This window comes from Ctenocephalides felis, unplaced genomic scaffold (genome assembly GCF_003426905.1).
Source record: "Ctenocephalides felis isolate EL2017-DRISC unplaced genomic scaffold, ASM342690v1 CF-g0.4_SCAFFOLD_01170, whole genome shotgun sequence".
NCBI classification, from domain to species: domain Eukaryota; kingdom Metazoa; phylum Arthropoda; class Insecta; order Siphonaptera; family Pulicidae; genus Ctenocephalides; species Ctenocephalides felis.
Genome location: NW_020537324.1, coordinates 14850589 through 14875229, shown reverse-complemented (window position 1 = coordinate 14875229; position 24641 = coordinate 14850589). Strand labels below are relative to the sequence as shown.

Sequence of the window (24641 nt, the reverse complement as noted above, 5' to 3'; positions counted from 1 at the left end):
CGAAATGCATTTATTACAAAATCATCAAACAATCTAACAATATTACATTTAAATATTTGTATGAAACCCATTTTCTAATGTCGTTTAAATTCAGTAGTCTACCTCATCGCACGAGAATATATTTAGAATGCATGTTTTTATCCATGTTTTAACATAAAATTCAAGATATTTTAACAGTTATTATGACCGTGAATAGAATGTGTGAAATTAAATTGTACGGAAGCAATAAATTATGCAGTAGAATACAGTCATAACACCCCATTTCGCTTTATATTGCAAGTTTTATTCTAAAAATTATGCACGTTATTTCAAGTCCAAGGGAAATATATGATATAAAAGTTTTTGTACACATTTCACAGAAAATAATAATAAGATAAATAGAGACTTGTTCCTGCAAAAATGTTGTTTTGTTCAGTACTTTGTTTCAAAACTTGCTAATTTTAAGCAAAACCCCGTTAAGACGATTTACCAGGGACAGTACTAAAAACGCTCCTTAGTAGAGTAGAGTTTATGCTTCAAAGGTAGAGAGCAGTAAAATCGTTATAGCGGAGTTCTACTGTATTTAAAAAAAGTACATTAGTAAAAAATATAAGATATAATAATATATAATATAATAGATATAAAAATATTACATTATAGAAGGACAATTCTGTTTTTTGAAATACAATTCTATATAACTAATCTAATTTTAATTTAAGAACTTGCGAGCCAGTATTGTCCAAAAAATTTTATGATCTGTTGATGGCTAGGCCACAAAGAAAATTGAAAATGTATATATTTTATATATGAATATTATATTACAGGTTTACTGAAATTTTATAAATATGAAAGTCTTTTTCATTTCCTTTTGTTTATGCCTGATTATTCTTAATGAACTGGATGCGATGCGAGGTATTTAATATTTATATATTTTTTTATTAAATATTAAGTTGAAAGTTATTTTGTCGTCTCATTTAAGTATTTGTATTTCAGTAATTCCAGGAGGTCGATATGGAAAACACAACTACAAAGGAAAACAGCCTGAGAAAATACAATATAGGAACCCGGCAGCTATTAACTATTATGACCACAAAGATGTAAATGAAAATTAATGAAGTTTTTTATTTTTATATATTTTATATTTTAATTTTCGTATTTTTCTTGAAGTAATTAATGTAATAGTTTTAATTTCAGGGAGCCAAAATAGTTAAGTCATCACACTTCGAATTAGATTACATGTTAGGAAGAAAAATCACATTCTTCTGCATGGCTCAAGGTAAAATATAATGGTCTAAAAACAACATTTCATAATAAATAGAACTATATGAATCCTAAATGTTAATATGAAGCATAAATTCCATAAATATTTTTTTTATGTTTTTTTTATAAATTATAGGATTACCGCGACCTTCAATAACTTGGTTTAAGGATGGAGTTGAGTTATTTCATCATCGATTTTTCCAAGTAATTATTTCAATCAGATTCTAATATAATTTACAAATAAATTTTAAATAATAATTAACATGAAATAAACTTAGGTTCATGAATGGCCCATGGGAAATGATACTTTGAAATCTAAAATGGAAATCGATCCTACGACCCAAAAAGATGCAGGTTAGATCATTAAATATATATATATATATATATATATATATATATATATATATATATAAACATTTTTAAATACTTCATTTATTATCTAAGGATAACAAACGCTGAATATTTAAATTATTTTAATATAATATTTGCACATTTCCAAGACCACTTCAATCCTTTCTCAGCTCTGTTTCAATTGACTATTAATTTTTTATTATAAGATGTTACAAACAAATTACTTTATATTATTAATATACTACTTATATGTAGTCAAAGTAAATATTGCTGCAGATTGAAAAAATGAAAATTTATACTATATTAATTTTACAATATAATAAAATGAACAATAAAATATTAGAACAATTTATCAAGAATAGACATTCTTACTCCTAAATAGGACATAAGACATTATTTTTTTATACAAATAGTATATGCTTAAAATTTTTTTTTATTTAATTCAATGGAAAATGGGTATAATTTACCTCAGTCATGTTAGTTTATAACTTTTTTTTAATACTATTTATAAAAATATTGGTAAATTTATTGTTTTTATCCTCCAGGATATTACGAATGTCTGGCAGACAATCAATATGCAATAGATAGACGAGGATTTCGAACAGATTACGACATGATTGCTTATTAAATTATTTCATATTTGATATTATGTAATTAATTAATAATTATATGGTTAAAAACATCAATCAAATATTAAAATTTAATTGTTATAATGTAATACTATTATGATAGTATTTATAAAAGATCGAGCTTTGCAAACATTACTATGTCTATTATGCTTATTTCTAGTATCTTCGTTTACATAAGTTTAATTGTTATATAAACAGTTACTTTATTGAATTAGGACATTAGCATATAAGTTAATATTATAATACTTAAAATATAAAGTTTTGTAAAATAGTTTTATGACTTTTTACCACGTTATAAAATTTAGCCAAAACCTGTTACGTGGGGTAAGTAAAATATCAAACAAGCATAAATAAAATTAATATCATTCTCAATTATATATAGTTCATTAAATTTGTAGTAGGTTTGAGCAATTAAGACGACTAAATAAAAAAAATTTTATTCATTACCGTACGTTGTCCAATACTTTGTTATTATAATATACTATATTGTAATACTTACAATTATATTTTAAAAAGACGTTTATTATTGTTAATAACAGTACTGTTTAATTTTATAGTACAAAACACGTTGTTTACCTTTGTGTTGTAATTACGACATATATATGACACATTTTATGCGCAATTAAAACTTTAATGGCTATTTTCAACAGATTGTTTTATGAGCTTTATGTAACACTTTTAACTAAATAAAATAAATTATTTGTGATATAAAAGTGAAAAGTGAAATATATTACTGATAATTAATTATTATCAGCACGAGATCTCTATTTTTTCGTCGGACAATCCGATTTGGTAATTTTATGAATTCTTTACCTTTCAAGTTATTCTGAATCGTTGGACTCGGAAATATTACATTTGATACAACTTGCTTTTAGACACGTTGCCACTTACACCCATGCTGTATTTTATTGGTACTCATGAGTAAGTTATATTTTAATTTACATACATAAAACAAAAATATTGTTGAGAGAATCTACTGGTAATTGTTATCTTTCTGAAATGAGGTGAAGGTTTTTTCTTGATGCCTAATTTTATATATGACTTTTTTTAATTTTTTATTTCTTTTTTTTTTCAATGAGCTGTGAAATGCAAAAAATATTTTAAAAACAGAATAAAGATTCATGATTATGAATCCAAATTGATTTAGTAGTAAAAATAAATCGATTATTATAACAGATTTTTTTAATATGAATATGAAGCAAAATTAACGTTTATGATATATAATCAATAATTAATTCTAATTTTACTACTTGTGATCTCATTTTGACATGTCTTTCTTTTTCTCTTTCTCAACTGTAATCAGTAGCTACCGACGAAGCAAGTAACGTATATAGTAGATGTTCTTATTAGAATCGCTGAAGCGCCTATTCAAATTCTAAGGGGGCGTCCATTAATCACATGAGCGAGTTTTTAAGGATCTTTGGACACCCCCTTCTCTTTGGTGATACACGGCGATATTCAAAATTAACCCCCCCCCCTCCCCCACCAAAAGTCACGGGTATTTTTAGTTACGTGAAAAAACTGCAAAATTTTCAATTTTTTTTGAAAATGTTTGAACTTTTTAAAAAAATTAGTTAAAAAATAAATACACGTGATATCTTACTATATACCTCTTTTCCCATTCCCCGAAATATTTCGTATTTTTTGTCAAACCCCCCCTCCCCTAAAATCCTCACGTGATTAATGAACGCCCCCCTAAACATTGATGATGTTTTATGATTCAACGGCTTATTGTAGGCCTATAATATTTTAGCGTGTTATTTGAGATTAGAAAAAAATTGCAACATTTAATTACGAAGACACGGCCCGGCAGATCTTTACCAAAAACTATTCTACGCGATTCCAAACCAATATCTTTCGAACAGTTTTAGAATTTTTAAAATTGATGCAGCACGTGGGCGAAAATTTTTACACTTTCTCTACTAATTACAAATGAAATAGGTATATTGTATATTGTCATGCAAAACTGATAAACGCAGTACATTGAATACCCTTGAAATTTTTTATATCGGTCCAACCGTTTTTGAGAAAATGACGTCAGAGGTAAAAAATTGGCTCATATATAAACGCACGCATACTTTTTCTAAATTTGGTCTCATTTTGGAGTCTTATACAAAAACGATGCCTTGGTGGTATCATTCGGCATCAATATATATTTAAATTATATAGTTATCATTTAAATTCACGGCCATTTCAATTTATCATATAAAAATTACCTGTTCTATTTTAAATTCCTACATCTGTGTATATTATTCCGATTCATGTCGGGTGGAAACCAGTTGTTCTATTTCGACGCGTACCGTTGTGGATTTAATTTGATAGAAAGCTATTAGCCAAATCGAGACCCCTCGTTTTAAATGGCTTATTAAGTACAACTGAACACACTGCGTAGATCAAATTGCTCTTCCTAATAACAACAAATTCAAAACAAATGACATTGCACAGCGAAAAGGGCACCAGAGCTCTATTAGCCCAGGCCGGCCGGTGACACAGCCTGATTCCCGGTAACAGTTTAATACGAAGATCGATACAAATAATCAAAATTGTTGACCGAAATAATAATTAAGTGATTAATATAATAATTATCAGTCGTGATGAAATGGGGTATTATTTTGTGTGTCCTCTTACTTGTTGGCCCAATGCAAATTGGGTCCAGGAGAGGAAGGACCAGATCGAGGACCAAATCTAGGGTGAGTAGGAACAACTTTTATACAGTAATTTTACAAAGTTTAAGAATTTTTTTTATATGAAAAGAAAATAATATGCTAAAGTAGAGAATATGCTTATCACATATATATAAACAAAGAATAAAAAGATTCATTATTAGTCGAATAAGGCAATAAGACTAATAATTATTTTACTAATTTCAAATAACTTTTCTTGCAGATGCAAATTGGTTTACCAATAACTGGCAAATATAGAGATAAGGATTCGGATCAGTATTATAACAATAATAACGTAAGTATATAAGTCTTATTATTAATAAAAATTACAGTCTAGATAAGTAGATATAATGAAGCTGCTGTACCTACCAAAAATTTTACAACTAAAATTTATTGTATTGTGGCATAAGTTAAATATTTATTCGATAGATAATATTATTTTGATTAAATATATAATCTTTGGTTAAGAAAATTTATATCAATTTTTCATGCTATCTTTCTCTTGGTTTGAGGAAAATGAAAGAAACAATATATCATTCACAATAATGCTAGTAAATTCTTTTGAAGACCAGCAATGTAAAATAATTTTATAATATGAATATGAAACAAAATTAACGTACTAATTAACAAAATAATCAATGCTTATTTTTTTTACTTGTGATCTCATTATGATGGTTTGTAATTCTTTTCAATAATTGATGTCTTTATCTTCCTTTTTCTCAACTGTAATCAGTAGCTTGATGTTAAAAGCTTTGGTATATGGTATCTTACAAATCTGAACATATTTTATTTAATATTATATGGTATTAACGTTTAGGGAACATAAATTTTGTTAGCTTAAAAAAATTGTTAGCGGGATAAATCGTAAAGGCTAAAAACCACTAAGGGTCCATTAATCACGTGATTGACTTTTTAAGGTTTTTTGGACCCCACCTCATCCTTAGATATATGTGGTGATATCCAAAATTATTCTCCCCTTCCTCACTAAACGTCACGTATATTTTTAATTTCGAGAAAAATTTCTAAAATTTTTGATTATTTTTTCAAAATGTTTGAATTTTTTTAAAAAAAATCAGGTAAAAAATAAATACACGTATTTTTCAGCGTAGTATACACGATATTTTGTGATTTTTTGTCAAACCCCCCCTTCCCCTAATAACCTACGCCCTCTAAGGTAATATATCGACTTTCAACCTTTTCCACTCGCGTATTGCGAGATTTATATGTATTTTGCCTGCATCCGAGTGGAAAGGGTTGAGGTGAAATCTTTCATGATGTGTGTTGCTCTGTAAATCCTGGTATAATATTTTATTATTATCACTGTCCATTAAATTTCAGGGTGCAAAAATATTGTTAGCTTCACATTTTGATTATGAATACGTTCTGGGTCACAAAATCGCTTTTCTGTGCATCGCTAAGGGCTCTCCGAGACCTCATATAACATGGTTTAAAGATGGTATAGAAATTTTCACGCATATCTACATGCATGTAAGTATACTACAATTATACCAATTAGTATTACTATTAGTATTTGACATCATAAATTATTTTTATAAAGGTACACGAATGGAGAATGGGTGCTGACAAAGTTAAATCTAAAATTGAGATAGATCCTGCTACACAAATGGATGCTGGAGTTTATGAATGCACAGCTGATAATATGTACTCTATAGATCGTAGGAGTTTTAAAACTGACTTCTCTATTGTATTTGATTAATATTAATATAATATTTATATATTTTTATATAAAAATATGAATAAAAAAATATAAATATTATTACCTTAGGCAGTAGAATGCAAACTAAAATAATAATATAATTACTAATTAATTTAAACCAAATACAGAACGTGATAAATATTTATTGTTGACTATTAGTAAAATAGATTTTCATAAAATAATATATCTTATAAAGTTTAATATGAAATATTAACCCTTTCCACTCAGATGCCGCCGCTCCGGCAGCCAAATTCATACAATTCTCGGAATTCGCGAGTGGAAAGGGTTAAACATATGGAATCCTGGATTATATATTATTTGTAACTAAGTTTTACATTCGATCTTAAACTAATATATATGAAACTCGTATATTAGTTGTAGTTTTATATAGAATCAAAATATATAAAAATATATTTATGTGCCGAATTATAGATACTCATATGCAATAAATCGATACATACAATATGAGACATTTTGTCCATTATTACCTTATTAATTAATCATTATGCTAATACAGTTTAATAATTTAGTATAATGTTATCGTAAAATATAATAATTAATTTAATTGTAATATTTATATTGCAATAATATATCAAAATTTTTGTTCACTGGCAAAAGCTGGTTTCACGTTTTAGAACTTCAACATGAACTTGTATAGCATATAAAAAAATAAAAATTGAAAACATTTTTGTGCCCAATATAGCCTGAAAAGATAAAATTGTTAATTTATATTGCCAATTGAATATTTTCTTAAAATTTAAGGTTTATTACCTATGAAGTTTTCGCCTAGCATAAGGAAGAGTTTCTAATCCATCTCGCAGTACATATTTTCTTATTCCTAGCATGTAGACTTCTATATAAGCTGGCCAATCCATTGTGGATATATCGGTTAAGAAACGTGGAGCATCTTGTGTCTTAGAAACCGCTGAATTCAAGCTTCGAAGATTGTTTTCACGAAATTCCCATTGATTTGTTGCAAAATATTCACCAGCCTTAGCTGCTGTTTTAAAGCGCCTTGCTATCTTGGTCATACTGGGAATGGATTGAGAACCTTCTTTACTATTTATAAAAAAACTATTATATATATTACTATCAAAAAAAATCACGAACAGTGATAATTCAGCTCAAAAAGGTAAGAATCGATTTCAATATCATATACACCAGTAGCACTGAAAATAATTTAATTTATTTTATTACATGGGTTTTGTGCCTCTGATGCGGAGAAATGTATCCAAAACCATTGCTGGTAGCATGTGCAGAAGTGTTTCCACAAGCCTGTGCTGAATTCTGCTCAACCTGTAACTGAAGCCTGGATAAAGGACTGCGTGTCTGGTGGGGTTCCGACGGGCGCACTGGACAGTCAGTTGACCCAGGCGTCTCCAGGTGATCGGGTTACTGGATCCTGATGTGCAGTTGTATACCCTTGGTGAGAATTCTATCCGTTTACTAAAAAAATGAAATTGAGATATAAATAAACAATCAATGTATTAAGATAAGTGATTAGTTTATCGCTTACTTGCAAATATTTACTGATTCCCAAGCACTACAAATTAGAACATCAGCCACGAAATCTACAGGTACCAAATCTACTATTAGATTCTCATCGCAAAATATACTGCTAATAGTTCCGCGTCCAATTTCCATCATAATTCCTATGGATAAACAGTAAAATTAAAATTGCGTCTTTGAAAATGATCTTCAACTTATTTCCTTGTGCAAATATTGTTTATAATATTTACCAGTAATGCCAGATATATTATCAACCCATCCAGGAAAAGGTTCAGACCTAGCTGCTGTAACTATAGTAAAGTTTAGTATATTTACAGTTGTGTGTTAATATTCTGATTAGTTTTTTTTTGAAATTTTAGTAATTGAATACAAAATCGCTTATGTGTTAATTATCTTACCAATAGATGGACGAACAATTGTAACAGGTATTCGATGACTGTAAGACAAAACAACTTGTTCTGCAAGTTGTTTGCTTAAGGTATAAGTGTTAGGATGTCTTCCCTGAAATTTCAAACCATTTCCATAAAAATCCAATTACTTTATTTAATTGTCTTTTATTATTTACCAATATTCTAGATGTGATCGACGTTGGCATATCAGATGACCAGTTTTTGACATTGTCTACTAAATGAGTCCATTGAATATCTGGAGTTCCTACAGTTTCTTCAACAATAGCATGGCCTGGGTAGCAATATGCTGTTGATACGTGGACTACCATCTGAAAATTGAGAGATATTGCTGAATATATCCTCAATTGATACAGGTAAGTGTTATTTTTTAAGCTTTTGCATCTAGTTGTATCAAATGTTCAACTTGCCAGATAATTGATATTTTTATTAGTGCTTTTATAGCATAATCATCGTAATCAACATATCTACAAAAATAATGATATCGCCTTAGGTCAAGATTATTCATAATTATTAATTAGCTAATTAACAAAAAATGACTTAATAATTTTAATTATTTGCTCTATTGTTCAGTATATCAGTGATATCGCTAGTGCGCTATATAATTGCTCGTCTATAGCCGAATTAATTGTTTGTATATTGTATTTTTTAATGACTTACAGCCAGATTTCTGATATTCATCGCCAAGTCCATGATCTGTTTTGTTCCTAAAGTATTTAGACTTATTGCATCTTTTAAACCTTCATCAAAACGTACTGTGGCAGCCACGTGGAAGATCAGACTTACTTTGCTGGTTATCAGGCTGCGATCAGATTCGCTCAAACCTAGTAAAATTTAATATAATAACATTAAATATTATGAATATTGAAGAAAACAGTTGGAAAAAATAAAGCAATTAAACCAATAAAACATTCAAAATTATAGACCATGCGGTCATTGAGAAAGAAAATTCCACATAGAATTATCAATGTATGTTTGATTGATTACGAAACCTCCTAAATTTTCTAAATTTATAAAAATGTAAAAATGTTAAACTGATAGGCAGTATGTCTTAAACACGATATTAATTATTTCATGATTAACTTACCTAAATTTTGTAAAGTAACGTCGCCTTTTATCAAAACCAATTTATCTAGTATATCTGGATTTTTATCCCGTATACGATCAAATACCTAGAAAAGATTATTGCATTAGTTAACATTTTATTTTATTATTTAGATTATTTTAGATATACATATATAAAGACATGAACGAGATTAATAGGTTACGATTAAGAATAGATGTTTTTCTATTAATTATCGTAGAACAATCCTAATATTTTATAGTACCATTTGTTACCAAATAGTTTTATTTTCAATAATTGTGAAAGAGAATTCATTTTATTACTTAAAACAATTATTTTTATAGATTTTTTTCTTCACTTACTAAATTTTCCTTCAATTTGCAAAATCTCTGCTCGGCACAGACTCCTCTCTTTCTGCGCAAAAGTACATAAACCTTTTCCAGGGTATCGCAACAACGTAAAAGCTTTTCCAATAAAGACTTTCCCAGAAAACCTGTACCACCGGTAACAAGTACATGCCGATTTTCATAGAAGTTCAAAATATCATTATCCATAACTAGGTTTGTGATATTATTTTGAATCAAGTGCGGCATTTTGTAAGAATAATTTTGGGGCACGTTCTGAAAACAAACCAAATATAAGTAGATTTATTATCATTTTTTTTGATATCAAATAAATATGTGAATTTTTTATAGAGTAAAGAAAAAACAATGTATGATTTTATTTTATTTGTTCCTATCTCTGTGGATGTTTTCTATGAAACTGTGAAAATAAACAATTTTTTTATTACAAAATTGAAAGAATTATACACACATTGACAAATTAACACACGCAAAATTTATTTGCAATAATTGGCCACTGCATAAATATTTATCATTCTTTCGGCTTTTAAATTTCACATTCGGCTCGATTTTTCCAAAAACGAAACTTTTGCACTTAATTTTACTATTTATATTTTTCTATTATTTGTTTAGAACGATTCAGAAGACTTGAATTGTCGAGGAAACTTGAAATTAGCAAATTGGATTTTTGGGGAATAATACACTTTTTTGGGAAGTTAATTACTATTAATTTTAATAAAATACTGTAGTTTTCTATAATAATGGTTGAAGATAGAAATATGACCATCAACCCATTCATATTACACTAACACCTAACACTATTTTTGTATTTTTTCATCTCTATCTTTGAATGTAAGAACACACCTATCCCCCGTTTTTAGGGGGCGCCATTAATCACGTCAGGTTTTTAGGGGGAGGGGGGGGTTCAGAAACCACGAAAATCACGTGCGGGAGGGAGGGGTATAGTAAGATCACGTGTATTTATTTTCACTGATTTTTTTTTAAATTCAAACATTTTCAAAAAAATTCAAAGATTTATCACGTAACTAAAAATACACGTAATGTTTGGGGGGAAGGGGGTTTAATTTTGAATATCACCATGTATCACCAAGGGGGAGGGAGGATCAAAAAATCCTTAAAAACTCGCTCACGTGATTAATGGACTCCCCCTAAAAACGGGGGATAGGTGTGTTCTTACATGTCAAAGATAGAGATGACAAAATACAAAAATAGTGTTAGGTGTTAATGTAATATGATGGGTTGTAGGTCATATTTCTAAGCTTCAACCAATTATTATACGAAAACTACCAGTATTTCATTAAATTAACTAGTAATTAACTCCCAAAAAAGTGTATGGCAAATAGGTGTACGAGTATACCTGAATCAATCTTAACACTTCAATACTCCAATATTTATTTCATAAAGGAATATAGCTTTACGATTATTTGTGGTCTTCTCTCTCAAAGTGAATAATAAATGCGGAAGCGAAATGGATTCAAGATTTTTTGCGGAACCTATTAAATTTATCTTTTGTTTCGGTTTTCTCTTTCAAGAAAGATCACAAGAGTTCTTCTCTCAGCTCATTCCATTAAGATGCGGCATGTAAATCTTAGTAATTATATAATTTTTTTACATTTATGAAAATAAAATTAATTATCACGATATTAAGCATAAAATTATAAAAAAGTTATATAATTGTTTATCATCTCAGGCAATTGGATATGCGACAATATCCTTTACGTAAACACTTTGCGCCGAGTATTGCGATATATGCTGTTACATTCAAGAACTTTCGAAATATCTTACTGCGGCCACCAGAAGTGCCAAGAACTGGATCAATTGGAAAATAACATTACTTTTCAACATTATATATATATATATATATATATATTGCGTGCCAAATAATTGCTATCAAGATTTTTTTACCTAAGATTTCACATCTAACCTGCACTAATTTTATGGCTTTGCTTCATAACATAATTACAGATTATCGTTAAACGAGGTATCATAGTGATACTGAATATTGATTATTTTTCTCTTTTAATGTAAACAAGTTAACGCGAAATAATGTTGTTTTTTTTAATGAATTATTTTTATAGACTTGATATTGTAACAATATAGTCATTATAGTTTATGATGCTATACGTATGCATAGGTTTTTTTAGAGTAATAGTTATGATTTATTTTTCACATGATAATGATAAGTTAATTTTTCTTATTGTTGTATGTAAATATTAAAAACAAGATATTTATTAAGACAGTAAGTGCTTGACAACATTTGCCTAGAAGCTTCATTTATAATCCTTTAGAGTTGGAAAAACAATATTATCAATTATTAGATATTTTGCAAATGTGTTTAAATTTTAACCATATAAAAACAAAAATTTACATTTTTTTATGCTTGATATTTATAAACAAAATTATATAAGATGGCTTTTATATTATTTTCAGCAGTATGGATTTTTTTCTTGCTTTAATTACAGATAATTGCACGTGCAATTATAAAATAAAATGATACATTGATATACTATACCGACTAAAATAAATAAATTAAGTTTAATTATATTTTACATATAAAATAATTTAAACTTTTCACTCAACAAAAAAAGCAATTTTATGATGATTTGCAATTAAAATTTAGAGCTGGAAATTAGTTTCTCAAACAAATTATAGAATATAGCATAAACAAAATATTTTATTGCAAAGACACAATTTAGTAGTACATTCACGCGAAATAACATTAATAATTATAATTCTTTACTTTTTTTATTTTTTTATTAATTTATACGTATTGTCCTTATAACAAAATATATTAAGTAACAATAACTACCTCAATCAAATTATAGAATATAACATTTTATATTTCAAAGAATAAAATTCAGTTTAACAACGTGATTTACTCAAATAGATAATTTTAAATATATCATTTGCCGAATAGTTTAATAAACATATTTTTCAAGTAATTCTTACTTATTTGTTCCTATAAGTAAATATATTCACACATATAAATTTTAATATCCCATTTTTTTAATTATATCTCATTATATAATTATATATAATTGAATGTAATGAACATTTATATTATTAAAATAATTTAGGTTCCTTGATTATATATAAACTATTACAAACTAATAAATTATCGTCGATGAACTTAATTATCTTTATTTCTTTAATATAAATAAAATAGCGAGTGACCTAATAAAAGTGGTCATTAATAATATAAATAATATTAGGTTTCCTATTTTTTTAAAAAATGATTATTTTATTGTTTTAAGGTTTCTGAACATTTTGGCATACATTAAAAAAATTGATGTTTGTGTTGTGTAGGGGGGGGGGAGTGTTGAATACAAATTTTCTTCGAGAACACAAATCAAACGATTTGAATGACTCAAAACACATTCGATTCCTATTGATGAGGAGACAGGTTGATTAGTTTTTGTCAAAGATAGGTCTATCAGTTTGGGAGAAGCATGTAGGGAAGTAAACATGTAAACGAGAATAATGCATATAGGTAGACAGGCGGATAGTTAAACATGTAGACATGTAGATCATATATAATTTGAAAAATGTTGATTGAAATTAACAACTAGTTTATATTTATGTTGTCCTGAAAAGTAGGGCTATCAAAGTGTGTCAACACAAGCTTTTTAACCGGATAAAACATTACAAATCATTTGCAGGATATCACCGTTAACTTTCATCTCAGGTAAAAGCGATATTAAAGTCGACTTAAGTCATATAATAATTTTTATAGATCACATCCTGACTATTATCAATTTTGCTAATTTATACTACTTCACAATTTATCGATGGGAACGAGTCAGGAGAACAATTGTTATCCATTATCTAAACAAGTGATTTATAAATGAAATATTATTGTAAATCGTAGAGAACAATAGTATTTAATAATTAAATATTAGACATATTTTCATACAAATTATTTGTGTATCAACAATTAACAGTAGTTAAATGGAAAAATCAATAAACAGATTTTTTTTATTTTTCTCCTGGTGGGAATTCTAACAAAATATCCGCTAATCCGTTATTTATAAAGACAGGGCTGGCCTTCGCCGAACAAAACTAATCAACTTTAGGCTTTAGGCATGAAATAGCTTTTAAATTTTGAAAACGTCGACAAACAAGTGATTTATAAATGAATATATTATTGTAAAATCGTAGAGAACAATAGTTTAATAATTAAATAATAGACATATTTACATACAAATTATTTGTGTATCAAACAATAACAGTAGTTAAATGGAAAAATCAATAAACAGATTTTTTTAATATTTCCTAGTGGGAATTCTAACAAAATATCCGCTAATCCGTTATTTATAAAGACAGGGCTTGGCCGATCGCTGAACAAAACTAATCAACTTTAGGCTTTAGGCATGAAATAGCTTTTAAATTTTTGAAAACGTCGACAAAAAATCATACTTTGGCCACAAAGCTCAAATTATGAGGGTGTATTCTTTTAACTATTCAGAAAGCTAATGTAAAAAGCCAGCCCATTCTGACGATTGCAAAGGTCTGCCAGTCGAGTACATAATAATCACGACGCGCAAGGGTGTGGAAAACAAAGAATAGCAAATTAAATGAAACTTTTATACAAAAAATTCACATTAGCAAATACATCTATACAGATGATTTTTGATAACACAAACTTCTTCTTGAAGTCAAATAGCAAAAGAAATAATTTTTGTAGACTATTTCAAATAGGAAAACTTATTACAAAAACATATAAATCTTATTTTGTACCTTTAGGATTTATTAATAACTAATTACAAAAAATAGGAAATTTAATTAAAAAAATAGTAATAAATTAAATTTATATTAGCATACCAATCCATGCAATTGATTTTTGAGAAAAATTTGAAAATGTGTATCGCGGTTTGAGATATGTTTGAATGATATCACTTACCCAGTAGATAAAGTATCCTTATATTTTATTTGCCATGTAGTCTACTTCATTAAATGTATATATTTAATATAAATTTCTTCTCAAAAATAACGAATTTCCTGAACTCTTCTTCTTAATGCACTCTCTCCGATGCAAAACGCGACTAACTGACCGACTGCCACTATCAATGAATGATTCTCGCCAACCTGTAAAATGCACTTCTTGTGCATTTATGAGATTGCTACCAGATCCGTAATAATCATATCGTACTAATACAAATTAATAAATCTTTTTAAATAAAAATTGTTTTAATTATTCTCACCTAATAGTATCTAGTAGGATAATTATTTACAAAAGAGAACAAGAACACAAATTAGGAGAGACATGAATTATTCAAGTCAAATAGATGTACATAGATATTCTCTTTTTAAGGCTTATTAAAAGATTCAAATTAGCTCCAAGTATATATAGTATTAATTGTCACGAAACTCTGAAATTATTCTGAAAAATTAAACTAAGATTTGTTTAGAAATTCTAGATGATCCAAAAGTAATACATTAATTATTCAAGTCAAACAGATGTACATAGATATTCTCTTTGTTTAGAGCTTAATGAAATATCCAAATTAGCTCAAAGTATATATAGTGTTGATTGTCACGGATATAGAATATTTGTCATTAACAATTTATTCTGAGTATCTGTGAAATTATTCTGAAATATTCAACTAAGATTTTTTACAATTTTCATATGATGAAAAAGTAATACATGTACATTGACAAAATATCGAGGTAGAATTGATATTATCATCATTTTTTGCTGGCCTTTGCTAAACTTAAATTTTTTAATTTTTGCTTCTTTTTTTCATATTTGATACTAATATTTTACTTTTGATTTCTATTATGTACACTATGTGCACAGTACTCAACCAGGGTTCGATCTGAGTAGCTCTTTATTAACTTCCCATATGTTATAGTAATGGGCTGAAAAACGAAAATAAAAATTTTTGCATATCTTTGCGTTTTAGAGGTTTCTGAACATTTTGGCATAACTCAAAAAAGTGCGTTTAATTTTTGGCTAAGGCAGGTCCAGCGAATTCAAAGATACAGAGCTAGATATACAAAAAATAGCAGTTTTTTAGAAAATTAAGCATCTGATTTGAATGATTCAAATAATTTTGAATTTCTGCTTGTGTTGACAAAACAATTGCTTTTGGATTTTTTTTTATTTCAAACAAAATTTTTTTTCAAAAAAAATTTTTCTTTTGTATATCGAAAATAATCCAGATTTTAATTTTAATTCTGGCTCAAGTTCTAAACCTACTAATATACTTTAAATAAATTATTTTAACTTTGTAAATCAGTTTTTATAATTCTTATAAATATTAGACAATATTACAGTATTTATAATAATCTATTTGAAAACATTTAATATTCTTCGAACATTTCATTACGGTACGGAAAGTTCCAGCAATTTGCCTTAATGCACGATGCCATACACCACTAGTTTATCATTCAAATCTTAAAATATAATTTATTAAAATCGGAAAAATAAAATATCTACATGGGGTTTCATTATACGGTTTAGTTACATTTTCACAGTTGTATAATATTTTGTAAATTCTTCTTTATTATACACTATTATTTTTTATAGTTTTTGTTTAAATATTTATTCTGCATATTGGTAAAATTGTCTTAAATTATTCAATCAAGTGTACCAAAGTTAATTGATATTCTTCACATTCTAAAGCAATAATTTATATCTATTATATTACTATCTAGAATATTAGTGTAACTATTTTAAATCATTTAGCATTTTAGTTTAATACCTTAAAGTATTTATTAACGATTTTTTAGAAGATAAAAATTTAGTATAAATAAATTAGTAGTAAGATAGATATTGAGGTATTAGCAAAAGTATTGAGGGTGAATTTATTCTCCACATTTTAAAATGAGGACATAATTATTAATTAGTAAGTTGTATTAATTTAGTTTAATACCTTAAAGTGTTTTTTCACAATTTTCTAATTGAGGGAAAATTAATATAAATACATTAGTAAGAAGATAAAATTCTCCACATTTTGAGGTAATGGCATATATAACTGAAAAATATTAGAAAATTAAAACCTATGATAGTCAAAAATTGGAAACTATAGTAATACTTGCAGAAATATTTAAAAAATGATGGAAGCATGTGCTTTTATAAAATGCAAAAAAATTGGTTGAAGAGAATATTTTCTTAGTACATCTATCCCGTGGCTGTTTGCATATAGATCATACTATAATCATTAACGTAATATTTGCCATTTAACATTGAATACTAATGTGAAATATTGTTCTAAAAATTAAAAACAATTGAAATTTATTAGAAGTAATTATAATATAATTATATAAAACTAAAATTATGTGCATATTTTTTCGATGAATTTAAATTGTCTCATTATAGATACGCATTTACATAAGAATGATACTATCATTTTATGTTATCTCTAATATTCAATAATCTAAATTACAAGTAGGCATCATGAATTTCGTTGGGTCGTTTCATTTAGGGTCCGAGTGCCCACCTGGTTTCGTGCGCAGAGCGCGGTACTTTCCAAACAGGTCGCTCGAGAGTGAAAAGCATTCCCGGGAAAGATTTTTGCTCTGTCTCGGAATCATAATCATACGCGAAATTATGTAACACCCAAATGACTTATTGCCACTATATTCGTTTCGCAATTGTTATGTTACATCGTCATCAACGTTTATTATCGTCAACTTCAAGAAGAAAATTATTTCTTCAGAAAAGTTATTACCACCAGAAGTGTGAATAACTATAGAGAATGATAAATTTAATAGCTTAGAAAATTATGGCTTTTACATTGTACATTACATTTATGAAATATGTTTCATTTGCGATTGTTATATTACTTGTGCTTTCTTATGAAAGCTCCAAGTATTAATTTATGGATTACATGATTATAAATTTTAATATTAAATTAAATTAAATTTAAAATTAAATAAAATTAAATAAATTCAAAATTAAAATTAAATAAAAAATAAATAAAGTTTTATTATTAAATAAATTTTAGTTCGTTATTTCAATTCTTATTGGTTTAATACTGGAAAGCTTTAGTTAGAAAGATTAGGGTATAGTTATACGAAGGCCAATTAAATTATTCAAAAGTTATCCATTTTTCTAATATTCACAGTTACACATTGTCGTCTCATAAACAAGACTTTTCCTAAAAATCATAGTGGTATTTTACATAAAAATTTATCCAGAGTAATATCTCTGGCACTTTCCTCTTCCTTTTTAGTGAATATTTATAGGTATTTATATTTGGGTAGATACCAGGTCAACAATAATTGCAATAATAAAATATGTGATGAAAATGTTGTACTATGATTTTGTAATTTGTTGATAATTAGTGTGCTTTTATAATTTTGAATAATTTATGATTTATCGATTTCAGAACGTAGAGCTAAATATTTCATTTTAAAATGGAGCAGATGTAAATGTAGATCGTATCCATAAAAATGCACATGGGAATGAAATAGTCTTATGTATTTATTTAGAAAAATTGTACTTGTGAATTCTCAAGCTTTCCTAAAATCTGGTTGTTGAATTTATGCTCAAATATAAAACGTACTTTTTTTTCTTTTCAATCAATATCACGTAAAGTATAAACTTATGCATATTATTTGATTTAGAAAGATCTATTTGAACTTTAAGTACATGGTAATAAAGCTTGCAATCGCATAAAATCATATATCTTATGTCTCCTTAAAATCATAATCAGACGATATTCCTTATGTCTTCTTAATTCATTTTCATGAGTTGTTTATTATTAATCTCATGATATAATTTTTTTTAATTTTATTTTCAATAGCAATCAGAATATATGACAATTCTATGAGCTATTTGGTTTATGTCATTTACTCGCACACATACACACACACTTTCAAACACATATATAAATTAATTTGATAAATATTATATTGATAGTTAGAGAATCACTTCAATGAGTGATTCTACTATTCTATTCATATAAAGTTATGATAGTTCTAAGGGTCCTTTATATTTTCTTTGGGCAGCTTCTTCTTCAGTCTTCTTGAAGTTGGTGTCTCAAGAAGCTGAGAGACTATAGAGTTGTATGATGTTCTAGTTTATGAAAATGTTTGACACTGTTGATTTGTTTATATATTATATATATTTGATTCAGTTTATACATTCAATATGAAGATCATCGTGTAAAGTTTTATTGCTAACAAATCACGGAGCATCAGTAATCTGCCTTAATATTTTCGATTGGGCACGTTGCATTAGCACTATGTTGGATTTGCTCGCACAGCCCCGCAATTCTATGCCATAAGTCCATATTGGTTTTATTACTACCTTGCAAATTAGAAGTTTATTGTCAATAGATAGAATTGACTTGCGCCCCAGTAGCTAGTATAGTTCAGAGGTTCGAATTTTTTAATTAAAATTGAAAAAAATATTACTAAGTCGATATGAAACGTCAAACTGACAGCCATGGCACATTTTTTCCACCCAAATACAAAATCTTAAAGTGTTTTAATAAAAACTAAAAAAAATAAAATTTACTCATGTTTTCTTTATAATAATTAACTACTTATTTCATTCTGTACACCATATACATAAATAATATATACCACAATCATGAATCCTACTAAGAAATTTAATTCAAGAGATACTATGTTTACGAAAGGTAAATAAAAAATAATGTTGCAAAATATAAAATCTTTATATATTTGTTTTAATTTTAAATATATCTGTGTTTGTGGTAGGTCGAAACCAACAAAGTTATAATGGAAATCCACTAAAATTCAAAGATCGTTTGAAGATGCAAGAGAGCTACTCCACTTCACGGTAATTATATATGCAATAACAAATGGTAGTCTGCCCGAAGGCAGGTCCATGGTGTGAGGAGAGCCACTACAAATAAATGATTTCTTTATCCTTCGCAGTCTATCATTCCCATTACAACAATTTACCCATCCCTTTTTTCATGCTTCTTGATCCTGCGCTTCGGCTTTCAGTTTCTTGTATTTCTCTTCTCGCGTAAATCGTCAATCATCTGCATTCTTCTTCTTCCCATTCCTTTCATTCCATTTATTTCACTTTCGAAGACGTCGTATAGAAAGCACTCTTTTTGCAGAAGGGGCTCGATCCAGTTTACTTTTCTTCTCAGGATTGTGCTCAGAAGAGTCCTTTCTTGGCCCACTTCTTGGCACACTTCGATATTCACATATTTCATATACTAATTTATTTAATTACAATTATATATTACCATATACAAACTCGTTATTACAACTCTTATTTGGTAGCGCCAGGAATCGAACCAACGATCTCCGGAAGTGAGTCGGACATGCTACTCCTAAGCTTTTTCATATGTATATATGAATTCACTTGTAATTTATATTCATACATAACATAAGCATACATGTATATATGGGCTGGTCTATAATATTTATTCTTCATGAAATCTAATATTTGAGTTCATGAATACTGTACAGATGGCACAAGAATTTACTTAATGACGTATTTAATAACAAATATAAGAAACTTTTAATTGGAGTGCGCTCTATCTGAATGTTTATATTAAGGGCTAATACTATTAGAGATTCATTTTATATTAATTTGGAAGCATCGGCGCCCTTGGGAGCATAGAAATTCGAAAATGTCCTTGTAACAAAATGTATTTGTTTTTTATTATTCTAATATTTCAACATTAATCGGAACCTTACGATCTTTAAGATGTTAGGCTTAAACTTCTCCTTGTGTCGTGTTTTTTGACCCAACGCTTGATCTATCCATATTTGATTATTTTCTATCTTTTATATTCATTTACTTTTACATTTCTACCAAGTTTTCGTACCAAGATTTATAATGTTTAACTATTAGGCTGCAACTTTAATATTTTGTCTCTAAAATAACAGCGCGATTGCTTTGAAAAAAATTCAAAATTTTCAAAAAAAATTAAAAGCATTTAAAAATTTTAAATTACTGTATGGGAAGTTCCACGAATTTGCCTTAAGGCACGATGCCATGCAACCCTTAACTTCTCGTAGGGTAAGTTATAGTAATCGCAAAAAAATCGAAAATGGAAATTTTAGTATATCTTTACGTTTCAAAGGTTTCTGAACATTTTCGCATACCTTAGAAAAAGTGGATGTATGTGTGTGTGTATGTGAGTGTGTGCGGATACACATTTTCGTTGAATATTTCGGGAACATGGATTAACCGATTTGAATAATTCAAAAAACATTCGATTCGTATTGATAAGGAGACGTGCTGATTAGTTTTTGGCGAAGGCAGGTCTAGCCGTTCCGAAGATACGGAGCAAAAAATGCCAAAAACGTTAATTCAGTTTTTAAGAGAATGGAGCGTCCGATTTTAATAACTCAAAAACATTTTACTTGTATTAACAAGATGAAGAACTGATTAAATTTTTGGAAATGCAGGTTCAGCGTTTATGGATTCTCAATAAAAATAAGTTAAAAAAATGTCATCAAATTATCAGATATTTTATAGAGATTTTAAATGTGTACACATTTTGTGTAATTTTTTATTGGATTCCGTACCAAGATTTTTGATTACAGTGCGGGAAGTTCCAGCAATTTGCCTTAAGGCACGATGCCTTTTCCCACTAGTTTACTTATCTAATTCTATCATCTTTTTTTTATTCTCAGAAATAATTCCTTCCGCATCCTCTCGCGAAAATCCTTCGGGTCGGCTCTTGCTGCAGGCGGCGTAGTTCGGTATCCTCGCCATGACTGCTGTTCGGTAAACGCGGCCCCGCTGTCGCCTGCCGTGCAGTGCGACCGCTGCAGGCGGCCTCTCACCGCCCAAGAGATCAGTCAATATCGCCGGACGTTTAGAATGGCCAATTCTCAAAGGGGTCATATGCGTCCTAGTTATATAGTGATGCGCCAGAAACAGGGGATGAAACCTATACCAGAAGGTGACTGTGTTGACAACAAACGTAAGTGATACAGTGAATTGGCAGAAGCTTAAGTAAAAAATAAATAAACTATTTTAATAATTTTTTAATAATTTTATATGCAATAATACTTTTATGGTTTTAGCTACATGAATGTGACAAAATAATTTTCTTCTACGAAATATGTTTGTCACATCACATACCAATTTTTTTGAACTACCCAAGTAGTTTATGTTTCCCCCATAAAATCTGATTTTTTTATGTTTCAAGTAATTGTAAGATACCTATATTGAAAAAATACACCCGTGGATATATGTACGTAAGTCTAGACGTGATATTTCACGGCCTTTTCTCAAAAACGGCTGCACCGATTTCAAAAATATATGGGCCATGTACGAAACTTGATAATGGCATGTTTATTAGTTGACGAGTTTATTAGTTTTTCAAGACGATCGGCCGAATTCTGAAACTGATTTTAAAATTTAAAACAAGTTCTTCGTAATTTTTTTGACGATCTTGATGCAAGTTTGTATAATTTATTGTCTGTATAATTTGTAATGGTTTTAACATTAATATAAAAGAAAATCATAGGCTTATAAAAAGTGTTTTATTTATAAAAATTCATCACATTTTGAAATACAGTAGAACCTCGATTATCCGGACCTTGATTATACGGACTCGCGATTATCCGGACTTCTAACCGCGACAGAGTTATATGTATGAACTAGAGATGGGCTTATCATATCCAAAGCCGGATCGACTCGGATTTGACTCCGCTTCAAGGAGGAGTTATATCCCCTTAACAACTCCAAGACTCCGACAACTTTCAAACCGAAAACTAATTGCCGTCATTCACGGGCAAAGATTGTCTTAGTTAGAAATATGACCCCTTACTATTCAATAAATTATACATTTGAGCTATTCACACTTGAACACAATTTCATTGTTCTGTATCATTGAAGTAATATTTTTGTATTTTCTGAAAAAAAAACGTATACTTAAAATGTCATAAAATTGCCTGTGAGACGAGAAAGCGACAGCTTCCTCCCCAAAGCAAAAACGCAGTAACGGATTTAGTACCAGTTTAGGGAAATCGGATATGACAAATCCGATGAGACAACTCCACTCGAATTTACTCCGAGGGAGGAGTTGTATCGGAGTGATAACTCCGGAGTGAGTCACCCATTTCTAGTATGTACATACCTACAATTAGAATTTTTGCACGATTTATGCTGCAGTTTAGTATATGTATGTAATATAATCTAAAAAAATATTTATGTAAATACATAAGAAAATGTTAATTTCTTATTAAATTTTGATTTTTATTGATATCTATGTATGTGTTTGTTAATTTTGATAAATACACATTATTCTTCATACATGGATTATCCGGATTTTTGATTATCCGGATGCCTATCGACAACAATTAGTCCGGTTCATCGAGGTTCTACTGTAAAATTAAAATTCTCATCGTTACATTTTAGTCCTTGCTACATATTAGTGATAACGAATCACAGCTAAAAATAATCTTTAAAAATAATAATTTTACTAATCATGTTTTAATATTACTTCAACCAATGGATTATAGCTAATAGAATCAAATAAATCCAGAACAAAGTAAAAAAAAATAATCAGGAGTAACTAAAAAACTAAATTTGAATTATTAGATAGATTGAAAAAATATTTGCATTAATCAATATTACCAAATAATAATTATTATTTAATAATAATTCTTTTATTATTAGACAATGTCTTGCGAAAGCTCAGCAAGGATGCTCGAAGTTTATTCAGTCATAGCAGCATGGTACTCCAAAATATCGAAAGATTGAAACACAACATTCGTACAAATAATAACAAACCTTTGGAACCTTCTGTCATAGCCACGGAAGCTACAACACAAACAAAAGAAACTATTTATAAAAAAAATAAAACTAATCAAACAAAGTCTAGACCTATTTGTGAAATCGCAGTCGGCGATGATAGCTATTTTTCTCTGCAAAATGCTGATACACAAACAGAAGAAGTGAAAGTTGAGGAAAAAGAGGTATAATTGGTGATGTTACAATATGTTATAATGTATACATGCTTAATTTTTTTACCTTTTGTTTCTAGATACCAAATGATGTTAAGGAATTAGATTTATTTACTATGCCATTTGTGAATAATTATAAACCATCAAATCAGGAGCTATTTACTGTATCTTGCTTGAAACCGCCAACTACAAAAGATACATTATCAGAATTTGTTAAGAATAGAATGCCTATAGAATCTTTATTGGCAGATCGATATAGGCGAGTGGTTTGTCTACAAGAGTCTTCTGATCGGGTAAATTTTATACAATTGCGTATATGTATAATGATATTATTTAAATTAGTATTTGGCTAGCTTAAATTTTAAATGCTGTTCGATTAGATACATTTAATTTTTTTTTCAGAACACTCCATGCATCAATGATAGTGAACGTGTATTATCAATTACCGAAAATATTGTTCCAACAGAAGAGGAAGGCGCTGGAGAAAATAAAAACAATCATGATGACGAAAAGTAGATTTTTACATATATGAAAGTTATGTATGAAAATTTTAACACTTATTTTTTGCAGAAAGTACTTAATTTTCGCCGAACAAATAACAAACGAAGTTTTGAAAAAGAAATGCTTTTCGGATCATTCCATATGTCATATATTTCGAAGTCACATGGAAGCCAACCGTGATCTTCTGGAAGAGGTATTTATATTTAATTAATTTAAATCAATAATGTAAATTTATTTATTTTTTATTTTTTTAAGGGCAAAATGTTGGAGAAAATTAATTATCTATGTTCAGCTCTAAAATTGCAAGTAAAATATAACTGTATGAGCAAGACGTTAGTATCAG

At 28.4% G+C, this 24641-nt stretch overlaps 2 protein-coding genes across 2 annotated transcripts; one reads left to right on the top strand and one right to left on the bottom strand.

The window, feature by feature from the left end:
- Window positions 1-884: 884 nt before the first annotated feature.
- On the top strand, window positions 885-6599 carry LOC113366882 (immunoglobulin domain-containing protein oig-4-like). Its single transcript, XM_026608529.1, has 8 exons — window positions 885-891; window positions 973-1076; window positions 1174-1255; window positions 1376-1448; window positions 4801-4909; window positions 5106-5177; window positions 6221-6370; window positions 6441-6599. Exons 1-8 carry the CDS (start codon window positions 885-887, stop codon window positions 6597-6599), a joined length of 756 nt encoding a protein of 251 aa, XP_026464314.1.
- A 65-nt stretch (window positions 6600-6664) lies between these two features.
- LOC113366881 (putative fatty acyl-CoA reductase CG5065) lies at window positions 6665-10171 on the bottom strand. The gene is made up of 10 exons (XM_026608528.1): window positions 9941-10171; window positions 9603-9687; window positions 9176-9339; window positions 8674-8826; window positions 8507-8609; window positions 8339-8398; window positions 8116-8251; window positions 7797-8045; window positions 7371-7658; window positions 6665-6683 (listed from the first exon to the last, which is right to left on the bottom strand). Exons 1-10 carry the CDS (start codon window positions 10169-10171, stop codon window positions 6665-6667), a joined length of 1488 nt encoding a protein of 495 aa, XP_026464313.1.
- Between the last annotated feature and the right edge of the window lie 14470 nt (window positions 10172-24641).

What these genes read in the sequence shown, in the direction of transcription:
- LOC113366881 (XM_026608528.1), bottom strand. Translation starts at nt 10,171, where the DNA reads ATGCCGCACTTGATTCAAAATAATATCACAAACCTAGTTATGGATAAT. An exon ending in GAATCAGTAAATATTTGCAA is followed by an intron (nt 8,046 to 8,115) that starts GTAAGCGATAAA and finishes TCATTTTTTTAG; the next exon opens with TAAACGGATAGAATTCTCAC. An exon ending in ATCAGAGGCACAAAACCCAT is followed by an intron (nt 7,659 to 7,796) that starts GTAATAAAATAA and finishes TTTTATAAATAG; the next exon opens with TAAAGAAGGTTCTCAATCCA.
- LOC113366882 (XM_026608529.1), top strand. An exon ending in ATTCTTCTGCATGGCTCAAG is followed by an intron (nt 1,256 to 1,375) that starts GTAAAATATAAT and finishes TATAAATTATAG; the next exon opens with GATTACCGCGACCTTCAATA. An exon ending in CATCGATTTTTCCAAGTAAT is followed by an intron (nt 1,449 to 4,800) that starts TATTTCAATCAG and finishes ATTAATATAATA; the next exon opens with ATTATCAGTCGTGATGAAAT.